Below are 15,053 nucleotides of genomic sequence, written 5' to 3'. Positions count from 1 at the left end.
TGTTCACCCCTCCTTGCAAATGCACCCCTCTCACTTATGGGACATGCGTTTTTATCAGCAACCTTGACTGTCCTAGCAATTAGTCTAAACCTGGGGCTCTTCTGCATTCCATTGCTTCTGTTATCAGCTCCTGTCCGCAAAAACATGCGGCCAACTTTAGAAAAGTGCAGTTACTTAGAAGAACTTAGCTGAAAGGAAAAATCACTAAAAGAGAAACTGGTCTTGTTTTTAACAAAACCAGGACACTGGGTCACCTACATATTTATTCTCTTAAAGTTCTCCTGCTTTCATGAATATCACTATGTTAAGGAAGTTTCTTTTCCCTAGGTTTCCATAGTAGAGACTCAGGCTTGGATTCCAGAAATTCTTAAAAAAATAATTTATTCACAAGGTACAGTGTAGAGCAGCTCGAGCTGGGTGCCTCCTGAAGAGAGACCCTCATCAGAGAAAAATTATATTGGACAATTATAGTGAAATTATAATGGACAATTATATCCCCACAATCAAAGCTCCCACCCTTCATGCATTACTCAGGGCCAGTTGCAAAATTTGAGTCTGGGGTCTCCCTGTTCTTCACTAAATCTCTTTATTTTTGTCAGGCGGGCTGTCAATTAAAGCTCTGACCTTCAGTTGCTATTTTGCACCTGCAGCTGGAGAAAATGTTCTTGCTAACAGCTAAATCATTCTTCTGTTAGACACTGTTCTGTTCCTTGTTTCTAAACAAGTTATATAAGAAACAGTATACGAAATAATTCAATAAGCTAAGACAGTCTATTCCTTAACTACAGCATGTAATGATCCACAGTGCTTCTTTGTACCCTTCTTTTTTTTCCAGAATAAAGCCACAAAACAAAACTAATGTTTTTGGTGGGGTGAGATGGAAAAAGAGGTCAATTATTGTTTCAGCTCCTATTTAAATTTCATATTGTGGTGGTTATGAATTTGTTATGGATTTTCCCTTCCCCGCAGCAAATTGATGATCAGCTTATCCATTTTGCTTTTTGTATGAAACAACTAAGGGCAGATGAAATACTCAGATTTTCAATCCCTTTTTCCTATTGGCAGAAACTAGTCAGGGTTCTGAGAAAATATTTTCAGAGTAGTAACTTCTGAATATGAAAATTTTTCTGACATATATGGTTCAATACATCTTCCTGAATATGTGCAATATTCTCACATTTGACATTTACTATTAGCCTAATCTTTCATTATTAAAATGAGAGTGAGAAAAATTTGGTAATGTTTTTGTCTCCCTCCCAGAGTTGACAAATTAATTCTTCTGTATTTTTGCTGTAAATTAGAACTCAAATTGCTTTGTTTCTGTCATTGTTCATAACAATTTACTTTCACTATTGCATAACAAATCATTCAGAGTATCTAGAAGTAGTCTAATTATTCCTTGTGTGGATTTATTTAAAAAAGAACACCTTGAATAATAACGATGAAAGAAAGAATGCATTCAGAGTTCAGTGATATTTAATGATTTGATAAATTGCAAGGAGTACATTGGTACCCTTCCCTGGAATGAATCAGGGCAGCCTTAGCTTATCTTATCAATAGCTAACTCTGACCCAGTTTTTCATTCTTATGCTTGGAAGTAATCAAATACACAAAAACTTAATTTCTTGCTCAGTCTTTTTCCCTGACATCTACACTGAGGAGAGCCCCAGCTGCCTGGTGCACTGAATTAATGGAATGTGCAACTCCTGGACAGGCTATCACACATTGTTATATTATCTCGCTTTTTTTGAAGCATCTCCTATGAAACTTATTAAAACCTAGAGTTTTTATCTCCAAAGAGTGATATTTATCCTCCTACCATTTTGAAACTGATAATTGATAGTTCATTGTCACTTAGGAGATTCATGTTTATCTATTTTTTGTAGACATATGCTATAGTTTCAGATAAAATTATAGCCTTATATTTCTTACACATTTTATCATATTATTTCTCTTTAACCAGAATTGAATAACTGAAAAAATTTTAGTTGTTGGTAATTCAACATGTGAAAGCCAAGCAAATTTATGTGAAAATCATAATAATCATGCTGTCCTTTTGTAGAATTTACTTGAAGCTTTTTATTTCCTTCCCTCTTTTATGTCAATATTGTTCCATTTCCTGTTGCACTTCTTAGCCCACATCCCATTTCTTTTCACAAGTCTTCCTTTCTCTTTTCCTCAGTGAGATTATGGTATCATTGTCTTGCATTCCTGTTGTTTTTCCCCCATCTATAGTTACCTTAATGACTTGGACCGCATAGCAGATTCAGCCTATTTGCCAACTCAGCAAGATGTGCTTAGAGTTCGAGTCCCGACAACAGGGATCATTGAATATCCATTCGACTTACAAAGCGTCATTTTCAGGTAGAAAAGAAGTTTAACAATCATTTGCTTTGTTTATTTCATTTCCTTTTACATTAGTAATACCATGTACAGAATATTGGTTAAAAGTACAAATTATTCAATGTTTTTAAAATTTGAGCTTGTTCATTTTATTTTCATGTTTTTGTCCATGTATGATTAGCAGCTGTTGGTAAAGATGTCAAGAGGGTGAGAGACAAACAGACCTGTCTTTTTCTGAAGGTAGTTATTATTGATAGAAAAACTGGAAGTAATTTTTTAATAAAATTAATATATCAGTTTTACTATTAATAATAATGTAAAGGTACCACTTCTGTACTTGATTTTTAGAGACAAATGACATTCTGTAAGTTTAATACCACTCCTACAAATAATTTTCCCCACAGCTTATTCTGAGTGCAAATACAATTACTTAAAGAATAACTATGCAATTACAATTTCAAGTTAGACACACAAGTCTCTAGTTACATTGAGACCCATAATGAATTTGGAATATGCTCTGTCAGCAAATTTGAGTTTTTATTTTGACTATTAACAACTTCAGTAAATACAGATTGTATTATATAATATTTATACTCTTAAAATTAGGCAGCCTTGACAAGTTTGGAATTTTTAATAGTAAATTCTAGAATTGTGGCTCAGAATCATGAAAGTTTTGAATATCAGAAATTTAAGGGGTTTGAGACACATAATAATTCAAATTCAGAAATCATATCAGACTACAAAGCAAATACAACAACCTGTTTACTTACAACACATTCCATTAGGCTTCAATTTTTGACATAAACAAACCAAATTGTGTTTTCAAGTAAATTCTTGGATTCAGTGCTACACATGTGATTGTACGTTTATCTGATCAGGTATTTGTGGAAATGATGTGATCATTATTAATTTTGCAGAATGGTGGATGTAGGAGGCCAGCGATCTGAAAGAAGAAAATGGATACACTGCTTTGAAAATGTCACCTCTATCATGTTCCTAGTAGCTCTTAGTGAATATGATCAAGTGCTTGTGGAGTCAGACAATGAGGTAAGCAAGTATCACCATAAATAATGAAAATTAATTTTAAATTTAAAATATTATTTACAATTTGATTAAAGCACAACATTGTAGAGAACTTAAGTAGAAATGTGTGTGTTTTTACATAATTATCTGGATATTAAATTTGTTGGACCAGTAAAGTACAATGAGAGATTGAATACTTCCTGCTAAACAGAAAAACTCAAAGTTTTTAGTTCTTTTAAAATTTTCAAATGATGCTGGCTTGTTCAGCCCTGGCTGTTTTCCAAATGTCTACCAGCAGCCATATGCAACTACAAGTAATGAAATGAGAAGTTCTAATGAGATTGATTCTAATACTCAAATAATATGGCACAACATCATCTCTTCCATGGAGGGTCAGTGGAACCTGTCTATTTTGCTTTAAAAGTGGAATAGCTGACTGTAGAGATGCGAGGGCGAAAACTCATGGACTCCACACAATCCAATATGAATTCAAGTGAAGCCATTTATTACAGAAACAAGCCTCCTTATACATGCAGTTATTTCCTGATCACGTGTCCATGCTCCAAGCATGCATTAGCTGATTGGATATTGTCCATGTTCACGAGCTGTCCATGCGCCTGAGTCTCACTGCTGTTTTTCAGGGTGCTGTTTTTCAGCCTTCGGGCTGGCCTTGAGATTCCTTTGGCTAGTTCAGAAATAAATCTCCATCTAATAGAAACCCATCCACACAACAACCTCAAGAAAATCCTTCAAATCTCCCACATAGAGAAATATAAAATCATAGAATCATAGAATAGTCTGGGTTGGAAGAGACCTTCAAAGGTCATCTAGTCCAACTCCCCTGCAATGAGCAGGGACATCTTCAACTAGATCAGGTTGCTCAGAGCCCCATCCAATCTGGCATCTGCCACATCTCTGGGCAACCTGTTCCAGTATTTTACCACCCTCACTGTAAAAAGTTTCTTCCTCATGTCTACCCTGAATCTTCCCTCCTTTAGTTAAAAACATTACCCCTTGTCCTATCGTAACAGGCCCTTCTAAAAAGTCCATCTCCATCTTTCTTATTGGCCCCTTTTAAGTACTGAAAGGCCAAAATAATGTCTCCCCAGAGCTTCTCTTCTCCAGGCTGAACAACCCCAACTCTCTCAGCCTGTCCTCATAGGAGAGTTGTTCCAGCCCTCTGATCATCTTGGTGGCCCTCCTCTGGAACCTCTCCAGCAGGTCCATGTCTTTCCTGTACTGAGGGCTCCAGAGCTGAACGCAGTACTCCAGGTGGGGTCTCACCAGAGCAGAGTGGAGGGACAGAATCACCTCCCTCATGTCCAGGCTTTCATCCACCAGTACCCCAAAGTCCTCCTCTGCAGGGCTGCTCTCAATCCCTTCTTTCCCCAGACTGTACTGATACCGGGGGTTGCCCTGACCCAGGCACAGGACCTTGCACTTGGCCTTGTTGAACCTCAGGAGGTTCCCATGGGCCCAGTTCTCAAGTTTGTCCAGGTCCCTTTGGATGGCATCCCATCTCTCAGGCGTGTCAACTGCACCACTCAGCTTGGTGTCATCCGCAAACTTACTGAGGGTGCACTCGATCCCACTATGTCATTGATGAAGATATTAAACAGTACTGGTCCCAGTATAGATCCCTGAGGGACACCACTTGTCACTGGTGTCCATTTAGACTTTGTGCCATTGACCACTACACTCTGGGTGTGACCATCCAGACAGTTCCTCATCCACTGAACATTCCACCCATCAAATCCATACCTCTCCAATTTAGAGAGAAGGATGTTGTGGGGGACCATGTCAAAGGCTTTACAGGAGTCCAGCTAGATGACATCCATAGCCCTTCCTTTGTCCACTGATGAAGTTACTCCATCGTAGAAGACTCCAAGGTTGGTCAGGCAGGACTTGCCCTTGAATTACCTCCTTGTACTCCATGTACCTTATCATAGCTTCTGGGAGAATCTGTTCCATGATCTTCCCAGGCATAGAGGTGAGGCTGACAGTAGTTCTGGGGCTCTTCCCTTCCACTCTTTTTAAAAATGGGTGCAATGTTTCATTTTTTTCCAGTCGCCAGAGACTTCACCTGACAGGCATTACTTCTCAAATATCGTGGAGAGCAGCTTAGCGACTATATCAGCCAATTCCCTCAGGACTCTGAGATGCATCACGTCAGGTCCCATAGATTTATGTATTTTCAGATTCCTCAAGTGGTCACCAACCTAATCTTCTTTTACAGTGGGAGGATATTTGCTCCCCCAGTCCCCCTCTCATAGTTCATAGAATGTCCTGAGTTAGAAGGGACTCACAAGGATCACTGAGTCTAACTCCTGTCCCTGCATAGGACAGCCCCACAGTTCATACCATGTGTCTGAGGGAGTTGTTCAGTCTCTTCTTGAATACTGGCAGGCTTGGGGCCAGGACACCTCCCTGGGGAGCATGTTCCAGTGCTCCACTACCCTCTGGGTGAAGAACCTTTTCCTACTGTTCAACCTAAACCTCCCCTGGCACATCTTCCTACCATTCCCTTGTGTTCCATCATTGGTCACCAGAGAGAAGAGATCAGAGCCTACCCTTCCTCCTCCCCTTGTGAGGAAGCTGTAGACTGCGATGAGATCTCCCCTCAGTCTCCTCCGGACTGAACAAACCAAGTGACTTTAGCTGCTCCTCATATGACTTCCCCTCCAAACCCTTCACCAACTTTGTAGCCCTCTTCTGGACACTCTCCAGTAGCTTTATATCCTTTTTATACTGTGGTGACCAGAACTGCACACAGGGCTGTAGGTAAGGCCACACCAGTGCAGAGTAGAGCGGGAAATCACCTCCCTTGACCGACTGGCAATGTTGTGCTTGATGCACCTCAGGACCCAGTTGGCCTCTTGGCTGCCAGGGCACATTGTTATCTCATGTTCAACTTGCTGTTGACCAGAACCCCCAGATCCTTTTCCATGGAGCTGCTCTCCAGCATCTCATACTCCAGTCTGTATGTACAGCCAGGATTACTGTATCCCAGGTGTAAAATCCGGCACTTGCCCTTGTTAAACTTCATACAGTTGGTGATTGCCCAGTTCTCCAGTTTGTCCAGATCTCTCTGCAGGGCCTGACTGTCCTCAAGAGTGTCAACAGCTCCTTCCAATTTTGTGTCATCAGCAAACTTACTTATTATTCCCTCATGTCCTGTGTCCAAATCATTTATGAAGACATTGAAGAGTGCTAGCCCTAAGATGGATCCCTGCAGAACCCCACTAGTGACTGGTTGCCAGCCTGACATAACCCTGTTTACTAGAACCCTTTGAGCCCGGCCTGTCAGCCACCTGCTGATTTGTGTGTTTACCCAGCTGTGTGCTGGTCATCTTGTCCAGGAGTATACTGTGAGAGACAGTGTCAAAGGCTTTACTGAAATACTAAAAGATCACATTGACAAGCTTCCCTTGGTCAACTAAGTGTGTAACCTTGTTGTAGAAATAAATTAAATTTGTTAAGCAGGACTTTCCTCTCATGAACCCGTGCTGGCTGGGACCAATGACTGTGTTGTTGTTCAGATGTTTTTTGATAACTCCTAGAACAATCTTCTCCATATTTTTGCCAGGCACAGAAGTGAGGCTGACAGGCCTGTATTTGCCAGGGTCATCCCTGTTGCCTTTGTTATGGATTAGGACAACGTTTGCCAATTTCCAGTCATCTGGGACCTCTCCAGATTCCCATGAGCACTGAAAAATCAGAGAGAGAGGTCTCGCTATGACGTCAGCCACCTCTTTAAGCACACTTGGATGAATCCCATCAGGCCCCATTGACTTTTAGGGATCCAGCTGGAGTAGCAAATCCCATACCAGTTCCCAATTGACTGGGAGTTTATTGTTCACTCAGCCATGGTTCTCTAACCCAGGGCTATGGGGACCTCCAAGTCCATCTTCGTTGTTTAAGACCGAGGCGAAGAAAGTTTCTTTTCATTACCCTTCAGCTATGTTTTGCAGCTTCATTGCCACACACGTGGAAGACCAGTATAGTGGGTAGTAGTCTGAGGGCAGTACCAGGTTAGGAAGTTTCCTAGTGATGTCTTTAACCCAGGGCCCAGGAAGGCAGCAGACTTCCCTAAGAGGAGGGTCTGTCCGGCAAATAAGATCCTCTGTTTCCCTCAGAAGGGAGCTGTGGGGAACTACGGTGGGTCCATGGATTCCCTGACGGAGGGCATGGCAACAGAAATTAGCCTTGAAGATATGAAGGCCTACCCATGAGAAAGATGGGAGTAAAGGAGTATCTGGAGATGTGAAGGATGTACCCATGAGAGAGAAGGGAGTAGAAGAGTAACATTGATGATAGCAAAAATAGCCAATGAGATGTTACTGCTGTAACTTGTAACCAATAGTGAAGAGACACATGAATTGGTAAAACTGTATAAAAATGCACTTGTGGCAATAAATGGCATCTACTACTTTCATCCTGGAAGAACTTGGTCTATGTTGTTTGTCCATCTCAACCACGACAGGTCACCTACAACTATAAGCCGACTTCCTCGTGGAGGTGGTCGTAATATGGGGGATAGGCCTTTTTGATCCTGTCAGCACCTCTGGTGTAGATGGACCTTCATCTTCCTCATCCATTGACTGGCCTTCCACATCCAGAGCCTCATACCTGTTGTACAGAGGGACCTGGGAGGGCAAGGTGGGCAAGGGGAGGTTTTCACCTGCCACCCCGAGTGTGGACTCACCTCCATTCTATTGAGCTACTGTCTTCAGTCTGGCAAGGGGAGGATACAGGACCCCCTTGATCTTGTTTTTTTTCTGGTGGTCGTTACCTGTCTGAGGGAGGCCAGAGCATGGTCCTGTTATCCCCAAAACAGGGTTCTTTACCAGATGTGCATACAAATGAGCCAAAATTAGCACACAGAGATATTTTATTACAGACTGGAATAAAGCCAGCATTCCAACAGGGAAAGTAAAAGGCATTATATAAAAAAATCTTATCACTACGTTCACACCCTAAAGAGCCAGTTGGTTACATGTTTGCATATTGCATTACATAATCCTTTTAGCATATAATGAGCAGCATTCAGCTAAAGGACACTTTATCCAACAATCTTGACATATGTGTTAAAGCAAGACAATTAATTGTGCGGGCTTCAAAATGTGTAAAGCTGTAAGGTCAGTACTGTCAGTAGTTTGTGATTTGCAAGTCACTCTTATCTTGGTTATATGAGCAGACTGACCTAAAACTGAAAGGATTTACCTATCTTTAGATTAGCAATTGCAGACAGGATTCATTCTTTTAAGTGATGACAGCAGTTCCCCCTTTGAGACTATTTTCTATACATCTATATATCAAAGAAGTTTCACCTTTTCTAAACTCTTTTAACTGCAACACAACACCTAATCACACATTGCAACATAACATGCAAACATACAAATATAGCAATTGCTTATACAATAATTGCAATCAGTTTCTTAATCCATGTCTGTAAATCAGGAATCCCAGACATCAGTCATGTCCAAATTTCTTGAAATCTGTAAGAGGTATTGTTTTTCTGCACCTCATGCAAGAGTACAGTAATTTTCCTAATCTCCTGTCGTTTGTGATCCTTTTAGATTGATCAATATCCAAATCAAGTGTTTTCCCAAGAGTAGTCCCAAGATATATTAATAGGAAGGGGTATTCCTAATATAGGAACCCCTTTATTTGAATTCTCCAGGAAATGTGTGCATGCTCAGCAACTAGTCTTGTTAGCTATCTGCATGGTCTTCTGGATCATCATAAAATGTACATTTTGGGTCCATGGAATCTCCTGATTTAACAGTCTGTGGACTTACTATACCATATGACAGGCAAAGACTTATGTAACTGTAATACATGTTGTGCGAGTTTGACTGAAAATGAGTTAATTTTCTTCCTGCAGTTAGAAACCTGTTTTTTTTCATAGCTAGCACAGACTTAGCTTGAGAACAAGAGATAACACCCCAGCACAGAGTTCATTTTTTTAATTGCTCTGGTCTGAGAGCCAAAGACGTTTTTAGCGCTCTGCCCACAGGTGCGAGGCATCAAGGAAGAGGGGCATAGATGGGGCAGAGCTTGACTGACATCCAGACTGATCAATAACAATATTCCATCCCATTAGCTTCATGCTTCATATTTAAGGAGAGTTGGGATCTTCTGCTCTTTCTCTCATGTGTTCTTTCTTTGCCCTTTTTGTCGGAGCTGGGGAAGTTCTGTTTGGGACATTTAATTAGGCCTTTTGCTGTTTTGCAGAGGCTTCTGGGCCTTTTTGCCTTTTTTCCTTTTTTTCTCTCTTTGGGATCAGCTGTTTGGGACCAGGTGCTGCTTCCTGGGACTGGCTGCTTGGTGTGGACGGAGTTTGTGAGGAATTGCATTGAGTATCTTTTATTTTATATTCTATTACTATTTTATATATATATTTACTAGTAGTGTATTAGTATTTTGTTATTTATTAAACTCTGTTTATCTCAATCCAAGTTTCTCTCTTCCCCTTTGATTCTCTCCCCTATTTGGGGGGAGGGTGGGGAGGGGGTAAGTGAATGGCTATTGTGGTTGCATTGCTAGCTCGGGTTAAACCACAACACGTTTAAACAGATATCTACAAAGAAAATAGGCTAATATTAATGCTACAGTCATTAACAAACCTCCTTGAATACAATAAAATTCTGTATAAGATTCTATTTCAGTCCAAGTGCAGTTCACTAAGTTTTCGTAAGTTTTAGTGTTAAAGGCGTGATCTCTTCTGATTTCTACCCAGTCTCTGTACTTTTCTTTAATCTAGTGTGGTGAATCCAGGAATTGATTCCCTTAAGTTTCACAGCTGTGTTATTTACCAACAGTACCATCCAGGATCCTTTCTACCACTCTTTCAAAGGTTTGTCCTTTCAGGTCCCAAGTTAGACTGGATCTTCAGGTCAGAAGGGATATGCAGTCACATCCAATGCCACAGGTGCTTTCTCCTGGATGAGATGATGAGAATGAGATGATGAGAAAGTGTTTCCCAAAGACAATATATATTCAGTGAGAATTTGGTTCCCCAAAATATGCATATGATCAGCTTTTCCTGTCAAGTTTACTGAATAGGGGCTCCCATACAAAATTTCAAAAGGGCTTATTTTTACTCTTGGAGTAATACGAATTCTCAGTAAAGCAATTGGCAATACATCTATCCATTTTAAATTAGTTTCCTGATACAATTTAGCTAGTTGCCTTCTTATGAATTGGTTCATTCTTTCTACCTTTCCACTAGACTGAGGTCCCCAAGGGGTGTTCAAATCCCATCTTATCCCCAGGAGAGTAGAAATGGTCTATATTACTTTTGCTATAAAATGTGGGCCTTGATCTGACAAGATCCCACATGGAACCCCAAACCTTGGTATGATTTAATTCAATAATTTATTTGCTACTTCCCTAGCTTTGTTGATCCAACATGGGAAAGCTTCAAGTCATCCAGAAAAGGTATCTACTAATACCAAAAGATATTTATAATTATTACACTTTGTTAATTCAGAAAAATCAATTTACCAATATTCTCCTGAAAAATTCCCACTTTTTACGTCTCCAGGTGGAGGTTTTACCGCTGTCTTACAATTAATTTTACAACATATCACACATTATTTCACTCTTTGATTAGCACAACTTTGCATTTTAGGTCCAATTGCATATCTTTTAACATTTTCTATCATAGCACCTGCTCTCATATGGGTTTTGTGGAATCAGGGCACGCATTATCACTCCATTGGCCACTTTCTTTGCAGTTTCATCAGCTTTACAATTGCCTCATATAATTTCAGACTGTCCAAATTGGTGATCCTTACAGTGCATTACTGGCACCTCTTTAGGTTTTAGAACAGCTTCTAATAGCTTCAATATTTCTTGCCAATGTTTGATACATGACCCCTGTGAAGTCAGATGCCCTCTTTCTTTCCATATTGCCCCATGTGCATGTACAATTCCAAAAGCATATTTAGACTCTGTATATATATTAACTTGCTTATCTTGTGACAATTCTTAGGCTCTGGTCAAAGCAATCAGCTCAGCTTTCTGTGCTGAGGTATTTGATGGCAATGGCTGTGATTCAGTTATGTTCTCTAAAGTTACCATAGCATATCAAGATCATCGTTCCCCACCTAGAGTAAAACTGCTCCCATCTTTATAGAGTCCACTCCAGATCTTCCAGTGGAATATCCTTTAAATCTGGTCTGCTAGAAAATACTAGTTCAATAGTTAGTATACAATCATACTCCAAATTTTCATCATTAGATACAGGCAAGAAAGTAGCAGGATTCAAAGATGTTGTTGTTTTAAAACTTACATCATCCTGTTCCAATAATGCTGCTTGGTACTGTAACATTCTGCTAGGTGAGAGCCAATGGTGTCCTTGTTGTTCCAGCACTGAGGCCAAAGCATGTGGTACAAATACAGTAATCTGCTGTCCCAAAGTTACTTTCCTTGCCTCTTGAATCAGCAACACCATCACAGATACCTGCCAAGCTTTTAATTCTTTCATCAGTACGTTACCAAACACAGTAGGACTGTTCTTAAATCCTTGTGGCAAAACAGTCCAGCAAGCTGGACTGTTTCCCATTCCAAGGTGAAAAGCTTCTGTCTCTCTGAATCCGATCGTATACAGAAAAAGGCATCTTTCAAGTCTAAAACAAAATAAACATTATTTCCTGCTATATTAGTCAAAAGAGTGTAGGGGTTTTGGCACTACCAGGTGCACATTTATCACAGTCTTATTAATGGCTTTCAAATCTTGTACCAACCAGTATTCCATAGAATGTGGCTTCTTTACTGACAAAATGAGAGTATTATTTTCTGATTGATATTCCCGCAGAAGTCCACCGTGCATAAACTTCTTTATCAAAGTCTCTAACCCAATATTAGCTTCCATTTTCATTGGATATTGTTTTTTTCCTTACTAGCTTGAAGTTCTGTTTCAGTTCTGTCTTTGCTGATGTAGTGTTGGCTTTACCAGGTACTTCAACTGCCCATACTAGTGGAAATACAGCATCCAAAATTTCCTTGGAGATTTCTTGCTCACTTCACTGTTCTGATTGCAGCAAGTAGATCTGCACCTTCCAAGCATTTTCTTGTGGGATATGGAGCTGAACAGAGTTCTCAGAAAATGTTATTTGAGCTTTTAATTTACTTAACAAATCTCAACCTAAGAGAGGTACAGGGCTTTCTGGCATGTATAACAATTCATGTGTTCAAGTTTTGTTCCCAATTTGGCATTCTATTGGTTTCAAAAACAACCTTAACACTTTCTTTCCTGCGACCCAAACAACTGGCATGGTGAATGTACTGAGAGATCCTTTACAATTAGTTACTACAGAAGAAGTTGCTCCTGGGTCTACTAAAAAAATCTATAGTTTCATTTCCCAGCTTTATCAGAACCAAGGGATCTGCTAGGGATGTGTTAAAACAAGACTCAATTAATTGTGCGGGTTTCAAAATGTGTAAAGCTGCAAGCTCACTAGTGTCTATAGTTTGTGGTTAGGTGTTTTGCAAGTCACTCTTTGTTATATGAGCAGGCTGACCTAAAACTGAAAGGATTTACATATCTTTAGGTTAGCAATTCCAGACAGGGTTCATTCTTTTAAGTGATGACAGTCCCACCAGTCTGTCTTCTTCTCAGACTCCCTGATGCTTCTTAACCTTTCTACTTCCTCTCTCAGCTCTACCACCAGGCTGAGCAGATCATCCATCTGGTCACACCTCACACACCTGTTATCTCTACTGCCATCCCATACCAGTGAGAGCACTAATAATGTCCTGAGTCTGAGGTTGAAAGCTAGTGCATCCATGAGACAGTGTGCTGAAAATGAGTTAATTTTCTTCAGGCAGTTAGAAACCTTCCTTTTTCATAGTTAGCATGGTTATTGTTTGGATTTAGTTTGAGAAAAAGAAGATAACAGAATCACAGAATCACAGAATCAACTGGGTTGGAAAAGACCTCAGAGATCATCGAGTCCAACCCTTGGTCCAACTCTAGTCCATTTACTAGATCATGGCACTAAGTGCCATGTCCAATCTCAGTTTAAAAACCTCCAGGGATGGCGAGTCCACCACCTCCCTGGGCAGCCATTCCAATGCCTGACCACTCTCTCTGTAAAGAATTGCTTTCTAATATCCAGCCTAAACTTCCCCTGGCAGAGTTTAAGCCCATGCCCCCTTGTCCTATTGCTAACTGCCTGGGAGAAGAGACCAATGCCCACCTGGCTATAACTTCCCTTCAGGTAGTTCTAGAGAGTGATGAGCTCACCTGTAAGCCTCCTCTTCTCTAGACTAAACAAGCCCAGCTCCCTCAGCCGCTCCCCATAGGTCTTATGTTCAAGTCCCTTCACTAGTCGTGTTGCTCTTCTCTGGACCCGCTCCAGCACTTCAATGTCTTTCCTCAACTGAGGGGCCCAGAACTGAACACATTACTCCAGGTGTGGCCTCACCAATGCAGAGTACAGGGGAAGGATCACTTCCCTTGTCCTGCTGACCACGCTATTTTTGACACAGGACAGGATACCGTTGGCCTTCTTGGCCACCTGGGCACGCTGATGGCTCATGTTGAGCTTCCTGTCAATTAGTACCCCCAGGTCCCTTTCTGCCTGACTGCTCTCCAGCCACTCTGTGCCCAGCCTGGAGCGCTGCAGGGGGTTGTTGTGACCAAAGTGCAGCACCCGGCACTTGGCCTTATTGAACTTCATCCCATTGGAATCAGCCCATTTTTCCAGTCTATCCAGATCCCTCTGCAGAGCCTCCTGCCTTCCAGCAGCTCCACACTCCCTCCCAACTTGGTGTCATCAGCAAATTTGCTGATGATGGTCTCAATCCCCTCATCTAAATCGTCAATAAAGATGTTAAACAGGACTGGACCCAACACTGACCCCTGGGGGACACCACCAGTGACCGGCCACCAGCTGGATGCAGCCCCATTCACCAGCACTCTCTGGGCCCGGCCCTCCAGCCAGTTCTTAACCCAGCAGAGAGTGCACTTGTCCAAGCCACGGGCTACCAGCTTTTGCAGGAGTATATTATGGGAGACAGTGTCAAAGGCCTTGCTGAAGTCCAGATAGACCACATCCACAGCTTTCCCCTCATCCACCAGGTGAGTCACCTGATCCTAAAAGGAGATCAGGTTGGTCAGACAGGACCTGCCCCTCCTAAACCCATGCTGGCTGGGTCTGATCCCTTGTCCATCCTGAAGGTGCTGTGTGATTCCATTCAGGATGATCTGCTCCATAACCCTGCCAGGCACCGAGGTCAGGCTGACAGGCCTGGAGTTGCCAGGGTCAGCTTTGCAGCCCTTTTTGTGGACTGGGGTAACATTGGCCAATTTCCAATCATATGGGACCTCCCCAGTTATCCCGGACTGTTGGAAGATGATGGAGAGCGGCTTGGCAAGTTCTTCTGCCAGCTCCCTCATCACCCTAGGATGGATCCCATCTGGTCCCATAGACTTGTGAGGATCCAGATGGCTCAGTAAATCACCAACTATTTCCTCCTGGAATACAAGGGGCCTATTTGGCTTCCTATCTCTGTTAACCACCTCCAGAGATGAGTTGTCCTGTCACCTCGGCGCAGAGTTAAGGTTTATAATTGCAGTTGTCTGGGAGCCAAGGACTTTTTCTGAGCTCTCTGCCCACAGGTGTGGGCAGCTAGGAAGAGGGACATAGATGGGGCAGACCTTGACTGACATCCAG

At 41.5% G+C, this 15,053-nt stretch overlaps 1 protein-coding gene across 1 annotated transcript in view; it reads left to right on the top strand.

The window, feature by feature from the left end:
- The window catches only part of LOC308051419 (guanine nucleotide-binding protein G(q) subunit alpha), a gene marked incomplete at both ends in the record, with an annotated part of 109,098 nt that overhangs the window by 77,159 nt on the left and 16,886 nt on the right, over positions 1–15,053 (top strand). The window contains 2 exons of the mRNA XM_080361847.1: positions 2,236–2,364; positions 3,261–3,390. Of these exons, the coding sequence (XP_080217973.1) occupies positions 2,236–2,364; positions 3,261–3,390 (259 nt within the window). The remainder of the gene's footprint in view (positions 1–2,235; positions 2,365–3,260; positions 3,391–15,053) is intronic.

This window comes from Nesoenas mayeri, assembly GCF_963082525.1.
Source record: "Nesoenas mayeri genome assembly, chromosome: W".
Taxonomy (NCBI): Eukaryota; Metazoa; Chordata; class Aves; order Columbiformes; family Columbidae; genus Nesoenas; species Nesoenas mayeri.
Note: the sequence above shows the minus strand (reverse complement) of the source record. Positions and strands in the feature narration are given on the sequence as shown.